This window comes from Vitis vinifera, chromosome 2, assembly GCF_030704535.1.
Source record: "Vitis vinifera cultivar Pinot Noir 40024 chromosome 2, ASM3070453v1".
Lineage (NCBI taxonomy): Eukaryota > Viridiplantae > Streptophyta > Magnoliopsida > Vitales > Vitaceae > Vitis > Vitis vinifera.
Window position 1 is genome coordinate 7,989,448 of NC_081806.1, and position 12,102 is coordinate 8,001,549.

At 33.5% G+C, this 12,102-nt stretch overlaps 2 protein-coding genes across 2 annotated transcripts; both read right to left on the reverse strand.

The window, feature by feature from the left end:
* Nucleotides 1-1,412: 1,412 nt before the first annotated feature.
* Nucleotides 1,413-2,710, reverse strand: LOC100255727 (transcription factor MAMYB). The gene has a single exon (XM_002279095.5). It carries the CDS (start codon nt 2,497-2,499, stop codon nt 1,600-1,602), a length of 900 nt encoding a protein of 299 aa, XP_002279131.1. The 5' UTR covers nt 2,500-2,710; the 3' UTR covers nt 1,413-1,599.
* A 5,167-nt stretch (nt 2,711-7,877) lies between these two features.
* On the reverse strand, nt 7,878-8,620 carry LOC100260800 (calcium-binding protein PBP1). Its single transcript, XM_002279071.5, has one exon. It carries the CDS (start codon nt 8,358-8,360, stop codon nt 8,022-8,024), a length of 339 nt encoding a protein of 112 aa, XP_002279107.2. The 5' UTR covers nt 8,361-8,620; the 3' UTR covers nt 7,878-8,021.
* Nucleotides 8,621-12,102: the final 3,482 nt, after the last annotated feature.

Below are 12,102 nucleotides of genomic sequence, written 5' to 3' on the forward strand. Positions count from 1 at the left end.
AAACACTATCAACTTAACTTCTTTTAACACTCTTGCCAAAATTGCAGGAAGGGATGCAGATGGAAACTTACATCATCAAGAAAATAACCAGGAGGCCATACTTTGATATGTGAAGAAATATTTCTACCAAGATTGCTACCTGATTTCTCTTTCTATTCAAGATTAGTCTACCTACATACATGGTTCCTCTTTTGTCATTCCACTCTATCACGTCCATATATATATATAATTGGATCAAAGGCTACACATTTTTTAAGTTAAACTTTCAGGTTCTAGTTGGCCTGTCCCTTATTATCTTCCTAGTGGTTTTGAGCCTGAACAATCACTCCTTATAGATGTTATCATAGATTTTTCATTTAACAAGACCAATCATCAAGAAGTTTCTTTCATCCTGCTCCTAATTGATGTTACCTCTGCCTTCACCTAAACGACTGATTTCTAATCCCCCCTCCCTCTCTCTCCAAGAAAATCTCTGTTGTCAACAAAAAACATATTGCTCCTGTCATTTATTCTCTCTACTCTCTTTATTTGCCTTCAAGAAAATCTATATCGTCAACAAGAAACATATCTCCCTGCTGTTTATTTTGAATTCATTTGTTCTCTCTCTTTTCCTGCTACAAAGTTCCAATTTCCAACCTAAAAATTATTCCCAACTGTGTATTCTTCAAGAAAATCTCCCTTGTCAAAAAAAAACATATCTCTTGTTGTAAAAAAACGAGAGAGAAACATGTTTTTATTAGTAAATCATCCATTTTTTATATTTATCTCTTTTCCAAACACACCATACCACCACTATAAGGACTATCACATGCTGTCTCAGTCAACAAATACCATATAACAGTTTCCATCTTCCCTGTAAAAATCTAAACCTTATGAAAAAACAGCTTTCATTGGACCAACCCCTGGCATGATCCCAGCAGAATTTTTTCCCCCAAGATGGACAGAACCTCATTGAAGCTTGGCCCATAAATAAGCTATTGATAATAGCATAAGCTTACGACTAAGGTCATTTTCCTATCTTCTAGTCTTGAAAAACTAATTTTTATGATACCCCTCTACCAAAGTTTCTCAGTATGATACATTTGAGATGACCATGGTTGGTGTAATTACAGCCATCTCCTGCAATCTAATATATGGGCACTAGAATATATGCTTTAATCACCCCCTAATCACCAAGCAAGTCAAATCCTTCAAGCTCAAAGTCTGCCATGCAACCAACAGATTTTCCAAGCTGAATAAGCTATAAAGAATCTTCATCATTTCAAAATAAGATAGCATAATACAGTTGGAGAAATGACTACTAAATTTTCAGTTTGGGCACTTAATCATATCATTATGAATCACTGAAACAGCAAGAAACAAACATTGATATTCATCCTGTAAATCAAAACTATTAAAGGTTGCAAAACCAATTTATGACTAAAAGAACATTGAACTGATCATAGTTGTTTATACCATAAATCTTGACTTCTCTGCAATCAATAAATGGGCTTAAACCCTGAATCAACAAAGAGGAAAAAAAGGTAGTTGTCTTCCTAATTTCCAGAAATGAGAACTCAGCAAACAAGTATCAGTACACCTATTACCTCTTCAACACAGTTACTCCTCAGCAGCAGCCTTGGAGTTCCGAAAACCCTTTTTCAATTCAGAAAATCTCTTCATACAAGCCGCTTTTGACCTTCCCGGAACTGCAGCTGCAATCTTCTCCCACCTCATCGGCACATCCTTGGGAAACGCTTTCAAAGCATTGAGCAAAGCAATGTCTTCTCCGCTACTCCATCCCTCCTTTTCATCGTTTTCCATTGCCATTCCATCTTCAACCCGCTTATCCACGGGCTTTCGATCCTTCAAGAACCGATTAAACGAATCCGAATCGCTTGATTTCCTCTCCCCCAACGATTTCGCCTTCCGGATCACGCTCTCCACCCCGTGCCGGCCACGGAACGCTTCTGCCACCGCCTCCCACCGCCCCGGCATCCCCACAGGGTGCTTCAGCAGCTGCTTCTTCAAAATCTCCACATCCCCATCAACCCACTCGCTCTCCTCCGCCGTAGCTTCCGATCTCTTCTCCACTCTCGCCAGCCCATTATCCCCCTCAACCGATGTTGCCACCGGTGAGGTAAACGTCGCCGTTTCGACCTTCCGCAATCTGGGTCTCCGATTGGAGGGAGGTCTCTTGTTGAGCTCATCCGAATCCTTCTCTTGAGAGGGGAATTCGAGGATTGGGCCACGGCCGACCCGGATATCGCCGGCGGTGAGATGGGAGGGGGCGAAGGGGCCGACGAGGAGAGAGAGGGCGAACCAGAGGAGGAGAGATTTGAGGGGTTCAGATTGGAGGAAGAAGACGGAGAGGGAGATGAGGATGGAGGAGAGGGAGAGGGAGATGAAGATGAGTGGTTTGTTAAGGGGTTGGGGATGAAGATGCGTGGATGCTGGAGAATGGTTCGAGCCTGATTGGAACACAAATCTTGGTCTGCTTTCTTCATCTAAGAACTCCATTTTCGTGTATCGGTGTCAACTGTCAAGACTGGAATGAGATGGGGAGTTGTGCACTTTCTATCCTCTGCTTGGCTGTTGCGAAAAAAGTAAGCAAAAAAATGGAAGGCCATTTCACAAGTGCTATTACTATTCTTATACTACTACTTGCACTCAGCCCACCCTTTTTTTTTTCCCTTCACCCATGCTTCATTAAGGCACGGTCCAATTTACATGGAAGCATGATCCAATGTGGTAGGGGTGTCCAAAACATGGATTGATCCAATAGAACCCATCGAGTTGGATCAAATCGCCTGAATCAATAAAAAATTAAACATGTCTATAATATCAATTTTAAAAAGTAATTTTAAAAGCATGCAAACATAAATAAAATTTTAACATCCTTTATTTTTTTCTATTTTTATTTTTAAATTGACATGATAATTGAAACAACTCATAATTATTATTTTTTCATAAAAAAAAAAAAAAAATTGACATGTGCAATCAACCCTGCCCCATTATTTTTTTTTTCTTTTTTCTTTTTATTTTTTCCCTTTTTTCTTCATTTTACCTTTTGATTTTTTTATAATATACTAGTTACATATTCTCATGTGATATTTTTTATTTCATTTTTTTCACTCTTTCATCTTTTGATTTTAACTATTTATGAACACTTTAAATATAAAATAATAATAATAACATATTAGAAATCATTAATGAAAAAAACTAATATAAAAATAAATACATAATAAACAAACTTAACATTTTAGTCATAGGTATGTAAATTTAACCTTTTTCTTGATTAAAATGTTTACTATTTTTAATTAAAGTACATAAAACTTGGTTGTGGTTCTACCATTTTGATTTGTTAAAATTTTTAATTTTTTATTATATAAAAGAAAAATAAAATATATTTTTCATAAAGAATTTATATTGAATTATTTATATTAATTTTATTTTTATTTTATTAAAAATTAAATTTTTTACATATATTATTATAAACCAAAGAAAATGATATATTCCTCCAACTACCGTATACTTTTAATACACTTTAATGTTAGTTTTTTCATAAAAGAATGATACCCTTTTTTTCTAGAAAATCAAAGAAAAGTGATACATCATTTCTATAATAGTGATACTATTAATATATTTTAGTGTTATTTTTTCATAAAAGAGTGATATTTTTATTTTTATTTTTTGTTCTAGGAAAGTGTGGTATTTTTTTTTTTTAAGTATTTTATTTTTATTTTATATAAATAAACAATTTTAAATTTTAACAAAATAAAATATTAAAAGTTAAAATTATAAGTAAGTTTTTATCCTTTTTTTTTTAATTAAAAATATAAAACATTTTAATAAAAAAAAAAATAAATAAAACCGGGTTCAAATTAAATCTACAAACAAAAAATTAAAACCATAATGATTGACTCTAATTTTCACATGTGAAAGCCACAGCAGTGAAGCCCTAGCTTGTTGAAACTGATCAACCATGACCTTCCTCTATCAACCATCATAACGCCCTTGGAGTTGGCTTCTGGTTAGACGCTACTAGACTGGCAGATCGATGATTTCAAAGTTTTCTTGGGATAGAGCTTTATAGGTGCACCACTTGAACACCTACTAATATGAACTTTATGGAATACCAAAGTTTGAGAAGAGTTTCTACCTTTCACTCCTTGTTCATAAGCAGGATGATCATTTATGGAATCCATGTTTATCTTACAACAGAAATTACCATTTGTACAAGCTATGAAGTTCTGGGTTTTGAACTCATATCTTATCAGCATTTTTGGGTGACAAATTTTATAGACAAATTGTTGGAATCCGTGCAATGATTTATGATGAAAATAAGGGAAAACGAGAAAGAAAGAACACGCAGATTTAACGTAACTTAACAAATTACCAAGTCCATGGGAATAAGGAAAAAGACTTTCACTATTTATCAAATTAGGGTTACATAAAATAGTATTTATATTAATCACTGAATAATGAAATTCCAAAAATACCCCTTCTTTCCGTTCCACTCCGCTTCGCATTTGCCCCTTCTTCTCTATATGTGTTTTGCTCAAATATGAGCCACGTACTACAATGCAAATTAAATTAATAGATAAAGAATTGTAAGGATATTGATCTTAATCTTATAACTTCATTCTAATCCTCCATAGATCTCCATGACCCACAACGATCAACCAAGCTGGAAAACTCTCGTCTTTGTTCAAATTACGACCTAAACAATCCATATACAATCTCAAATGGGTGCAAAATTTACATTTGACAGCATATTCAAATCATTCTATTACAATATATAACAAGAAGCTTCGAAGCATGTGCGACAAAGCTAAGTTCTTGAAGGAACCTCCCTAACCAAACACCTTCTTGGACAATGATTGAACAAATAATGTACTCTACTCCATGGTCGATAATGCTATTTAGGATTAATGCTTTCTGCTACTCTAAGATATGACGACATCAATAAGCAAGAAAGCATAACCAGGAATCAATTTATGCTCATTTAGGTCGATGCAACCCCAATCAACATCCTTGTAGCCAGCCAAGCATAAATCAAGGTTCCTAATAATAAAACATAAGAGTCAATTTTCCCTCTGAGGTGTTGATATATTCAAGATCAAGTTCTAATTGAAACCAGCTTACTAACCCAATTGCATAATAGATATAGAGTTGAGTACACATCATAGCATACATCAAGCTACTCACGACACTAGCATAGGGAACTCGGGCCATTTTTCTCTTGATTTTATGGCACATGCTAAAGCTTCAGGTATCAACTGTTCGGACACAAGTGTCAATGAGTTTCTTCCGGGGTTCAAATTATTTCCTTCATACTTACAAAAAACAAATAGATATTTCACTTCAGAGTTTCATTAAATTTCCTTAATTGCCTGTTAATTATGAAACAACAGGAGAGAGAGAGAGAGAGAGAGAGAGAGATAAAAGGTTGGTTGTCAAGAGCCATTCATGGGCTGCATGTGTATTTTATGATTATTTCCCCTTTCCATTAGCATATCTCAGATAACTACAGACCGACTATTGTTCTGTGTCTTTCTACTTTTGTTGAACCATAATCCTTTCTCCTTTTTTCCTATTTTGAGCCATAATTCCTCAGGTAGCTGCTAGGGCTAGCTTGTCATTCACGTGATTAGTAATTTAGGAGTTAAATTATCATCCATGTGTAACATTTATGCTTAATTTAATATTCAGATATCTCTCTCTCTCTCTCTCTCTCTCTCCCTATATATGTTAATAAACGACAGTATTAAGCTCCTATATAAAAATACCTTCTCCCTCTCTCTCTCTACTTTTCTACCACAATTTGTGGTCTTATTTGTCAGCTATGGCGGCATCATGCATTATTATTTTTCCGTACAAAGACAGCATTATGATCTTCTGATGATGAGGACCCAAACATGCATCATGCAACTTTTCATGATCAGAAAATAATTTCATCCATTCCCTTTTCCTCCCTTCAAAATAAACATCACAATGAGATAGAAAACATACTAATTTGGATTGGGAAAGTTCTGTCTACTGATTTTACAGCAGAGAAAATTCACATATGGTTAGTGCGTACTAACACTATCTTTTAAAGAGGTTACATCTCCCCTCAAAACACCCTAAGGATCCTACTCCTGTTGGCACTAGGGGCCTGCCCTTGTCCCCCATATGCTCGCTAATTAATCTAAATGTTCTATTAAAGTTTCGCATCCTGCTATTCTATAAGTTAAATGTATGGATAGTGGGGTTCTTAACATTTATCCATACTACCTGATCTTGGCTCTTTCCATGACAGCACTTAAATAAATTTGGCTTAGCTCGCTAGTCTAGTGCCTCAAGCTCAATATGTATTACTTTGCTCACTTGCAACCCCCAAAGGAGGCGTGTGAGAAAGCCGATCCATACCAGTCGATACATCTTACTATGTGTGTGCTAAAATATGTCGTGACATAATCATACATAGATCACAATGAACCACAATCTATGCAATCCTAAACCCCTAAATGTGCCTGATAAAAATCCTGGGCTATCGACTTAGAGGATCTACAATCATGCGACTTGTAGAAATGTTCTTCAAGACCACTTCATTTTGCGTAACCATGTCTCGAATGTAATGGTACCTGAGGTCAATGTGTAGGTTTAGTTTTTCCATGGTGCTTGGGGTCCTTCACATATGCAAGAGCAGCCATGCTATCGCAAGATATAATAATGGGCTCCGAAGCATGTACTACAAAGCTAAGTTCTCAAAGGAACCTCCTCAACCAAACACCTTCCTGGGTAATGAATGAACAAACGGTACACTCCGAATCCACGGTAGATAATGCAATACAAGATGAATGCTTTTTGCTACTCTAAGATTTGGTGCCATCCCTAAGCATGAAAGCATAACCAAGAGTCGATTTCTGCTCATCTGGGTCGCAACCCCAATCAGCTGTTGTGACAGAAGCGTGATTCAAATTGTCTCTTTCAGACTTCCAAAAAACAGATAGATATTTCATTTCAGAGTTTCCTTCCTTAATTAATTTACTCTAAATTATAGAACAACAGGAAGCTGTACAATGGGAAAGAGCAGGCGCTTAATCTTGTACTATATCATACATAGGAACACAAATGGTTGGCTGTCGAGACCTATTCGTTAGCAGATCTCAGTTAACTGCAGACTAAATTATTCTATCTTTCTACTTTTGAACCCTAATTCTTTTTCCTTTTTTTCTATTTTCAGCCATAATTCCTCAGGTAGCTGATAGGGCTTGTCCTTCACGTGATTAGTTTATGAGTTAAATTATCATCCATGTGTAACATTTATATGCTTTATTTAATAATCAGATACCTTCTCTGTCTCTATGTATATATATATATATGTTAATTAATAACAGTATTGAATTCATCTCTCTCTCTACTTTTCTACCACAATTTGTGGGCTTATTTGTCAGCTATGGGTGGGCATCATGCATTATGATGTTGTCGTGAGGAGCCAAACATGCATCATGAATAAAGCTTTTCATGATCAGAAAATAATTTCATCCATTTTGTTTTTCTCTCCTTCAAAATAAAATGGAGCAAATTAAACCGAAAATGATCAAATCATTCAAAACGAATATTCAAAGAAGGGAGAATTCTTGGAAACTGGAAATTCCTGAAATGTACCAGTTTCCCTAATGTTGATGAGACTAGTTTCCCTAGCTCCAGAAGGTTAGGAAAACCACCAATTCCTGAAAATCAGACACATTATGGGATGGGAATGGATTTGCCTATATTGCTGGTCTACCATTGAAATGCATTCTGTTGCATACATCAAACAGTATATAATATTCTGGATCAATGAAAATAGATGTTTCAGTATGATAAAATCCTTTTTAAATCCAACAGAAAATGATTGCTAGAAAAGAAAATCCCAAGGAACTCTACTTTTTATTCTCTAATCCAGTAACAACACCATGTAACAAGTTAGAGGGTGAGATTTAGAGACATGAAAGAAGCCATGAATAGCGTACCATACATATCTAGCTAAAACCCTAGAGCTTCCATCTCATTCATGTATACATATCCTCCATCCAGTACTGCTTGGGTCCCTCCATCAAACCCGGACTCAATCTCAACATGAGAATGCAAAACTCAGTCTGATTGAGAGCCCCATCTCCATCCAAGTCTCCCTCACTCAGCATCCACACAAGCTCATCATCTCCCATCTCCTGCAACCCTAACTGCCAGGTGCTCCTCCTCAAGCTCTCGAAAGTGATGAGCCCTTTTTCCACATCCATCAGCAAGTGAAACCCTTGGCAGAGCTCTTCCATGAAGCCCTCAGCCCCCAAACCCTCCATCATGGAAGGGAAGTAGTCCTCAAATTGCAGTACTTCACCTTCAACTTCCATTTCTAGCAGGATTTGATCTTGAAAACAAAGATTATTTTGATATCTTGAGGGTGTTTTTGAGGTGGGAGATGATGAAAAGCGAGAGAATTCAAGGATTATATAAGATGGAAAGGGCAAAGGGTGAGCAGTAAAGGGCACAAATTTGCAGAGATAGCTGAACAAGATTATCTATGATTGCGGTGAGTTTCTTGCACCTTTCAGTGTGAGCTTCCTTCTAGGAAGCTGCATGGAATCAATAATATTAAAAAAATATTGGTTTGTGTTTTATGGGAAACATAAAGGGAATTAAAATGACAATGCATGAACGCTGAAGGGTCATCAGGAGAAGAAAGGCATGGGTAATAAGCAAGTGGGATGCTTGGAAAAAAACAAACATGTAGGACAAACAGAGCTTGTTTGGTTCAATTTCTTTTTTGAAAATATCTTGGATTTCTAAACAATTGTGTTGTATTAATCAATGCAAAACTTTTCTCTAATGATGCATGTGGGTTCATCCCCAATATTTATTTGTAGGTAGGAATATATGTTTCCATTAAACGTGCCTTTAATTCAACACAATCATCTTTACTATACATGAAAATATAGTTATTAAGTATTAACGTTTAGGTCGTGTTTATTTATTTATTTATACTTAATTTTAAGTATTAAAAAGTAAAATATTTTAATTTTTTTCTATTTAGTAAAAAATTTATAATAAGTCATAAAAAAAAGTGAAAAATATATAAACAACTTAAAGTCTAAAAATAAATTATTTTCAATAAAAAGTAAAAAATAAAAAATAAAATAAAACCAAACAAACATCCTCTTAAAATTTTTGTAGAATTAATTAAGTTTATTATGAATTAAATTAGTTAGTAGATTATCACATAAGAATCCTAGAATGATCACATTGGCAACGGTCGATTGATTATTGTGTGTGTAGAATTAATTAAGTTTATTATGAATTAAATTAATTAGTTGATTATCACATAAGAATCCTAGAATGATCACATCGGCAACAGTTGATTGATTATTGTGTGTGACAGGAAGTAACTCATTATGAGGTTTAAAATAATTGTTCAATTAAGCACACGTGATTGAACGTCTTGTACAAATAAAACAAAATGCCTCAAATGATTAATGTAATGATAGACGGTTAATATAAGTATTAGAAAAATGGGAATTGGAAAGATAAAACAGTAAAAAATCACGACTTACACCTGAAGCATTAAAAAGGACTAGAAAACAATACTCTTGGAATATTACTTATACCGATGGTATTAATGGATTATTAAGATTGTAAATTGTCACAATCTACTTTGAATATGATTTTTATTTTATGGCATGGTCATGCTTAATTTTATTTCTTGGATTCTGGTCATTAGGTATTCCCGTTAGATTCTCTTTCCGCAGATTAAGGAACATACTTATCGACTCGATATTAATTTTTTAATTAGATTTGAACTATCTCATCTGACAACTAATTAATGTCTAATGAAAATAATATGTCTTTTATAACATTCAACATTACTATCATTTAGATAATCTATCCCCGGACTTGACATTGTTACACCCCATCAGTTTAGGCTATCTATTTTTTTTTTCCCCAAATTGTAGTAGAGTGTTCCATAGTGCATGTAGTCCAGTGTTCGAAGAAAGGTTCGTTGCATTGCCATGGAAGTAAGACCAACAACGGTATTCGACTTAGCAAGGCTCAAACATGTGGTCACCTCAGGATGGGGTATGAAGGATCTAAATCCCATGCTTTTGTTGGTCTTAGAGAGCCATATGTTCGGATAGAGTTTCTCAACCTTCATTGTATCAAATGGAGCCAAGCAAGACATGATCCTCTAGCAGACACCAACATTAAGAGGAAAAGGGTGTCAGACTATACCAACATGCTTAAGGATTCCAAGAAGTAATGGGACAAGGATTCGGGTTAATGCATTTAATCTTGGACAACATTGGCATTTGATTCTTGGCTAACCTTGATGAGTTGTAGTCTCTAGCTAGCTCCTTAGTACATGAGTTGTAGTTTATAGAATTTAAAATATTAAATTCTATTAAAAATAAAATAAAAATTATAAATAAATAAATATGATAAATATTTATAATTTATTTTGATGAAAAGTAATATTTATATATGTTAAAAAAGTTGAAAAAAAAATTCAATTGAACTAATTCTTTTATTTAATATTATATATAATTGGGATAAGGTGTGTAAAACAAAGTTATATTCCAATTCACCCTAAACGTTTCGGGTTTTAAAAAATTTCTCAAATCCTACATAAAAAAAAAAAACTCACTTCATTGTCATCCATGCATTTAGATCAAAGGTAAAGTTTCCAAAACCCTAAATCTAATGATCAATGATCTAATGTTCTAATGCATTTTTACTTGTGTTGCTATTAGATCTCGAATCCTTAGGATGATAGATACATTCACCTTATAATTTAAAGTTTGGAATAAAGTTTTTCTAGATATTCCAATATTCTCGTAAGATTCCTTTTTATTGATGTAAGTTAATTTCACTCTAATACCTTCAAGTTTAATATAAATATTCTTAATATTTAATGGTTTTAAATTTCATTTATTATCATTTTTATAAATTTTTTCTATTTATAAAATTAATTTTTTTTTAGAGAGATTTTAGGTAAGAATGTTTAATAATTGTCTAAAAAACAAATTTTATATATAAATATATTTATGAGGATTTTAAGTAACGTTAAATTAACCCCTTTAGTAGTTGATAGGTTAGAAACTTAGAATAGGACAAGGGTTGTCTTGTCCCCCACTTGTGATGAGCGCTTCTTCCGGTTAGAAGGGCAGCTCCACGCCAGTATGAGGTGGCAGATAGCATTTGAGGCGGTGGCAGAGGGGCCAAATGTTGGAAAAGCGAATCATTCTAGAGACATCTTGGGGCACTGCAGGGAGGTGACAGGTGGGTGCGAAAGTAACCTGTGGCGTACTGGAATTATGCTATGATATATACGTATATACTAAAAAAAATAAATTAATATACTTGACTGAATTAACTTAAAAATATTCATAAAACAAGAATTTAAGTAGAGAAATTAATATGAAATAAAGGAAGAGATGCCCACATTATGGCGTACGTGTAAAAGTTGAATTTTTTTTTTCTTTTAAATTTGAAAATTTACATTTAATTTGATCTTAAATGTGTTTAAATTTTTAAATCTTTAATTAGATCGAACAATTTTAATTTTTTATATAAATAATTCAATTAAATTTCAATGTAAAAGTAAACTTGTATTTTGAAAAAATAAATTTAATATAAAAAAAAATGAGTCTGTTTTTTTTTTAAAAAAAAGTTTAATATAAAATTTTTTAATCAGATCAACTTTTAAAATTAAATTTGTCTTTTGAAAAAAAAAAAAGTGAATTTGTCTTTTAAAAAGATGGATTTAATGTAAAAATTTTAAAAAAATGACAAAAAAATGTATTTTTATATTTATTTTTTGAGTAATTGTATTTTAATAATATTTTATTTAAATAACATTTTTTGAATAGAAAAATCCCACTCCCACCAGCTGAGTCTGGAAAATATCAGTTGGACAGTGTTTGTCATTATTGGATTTTAATTTATTTATTAATTTAATGATTAATTTATTTTTTTTCATTTATTATTTGGCCTACCCTATCCCATATTCCAACATGGTTGGAACTTGGAAGAAGCCTTTTTTTTTCCCTCTTTTAATAAAAGAGAGTTTCGTCTTTCTCCTTAACTTTTTGGAAAATCTTT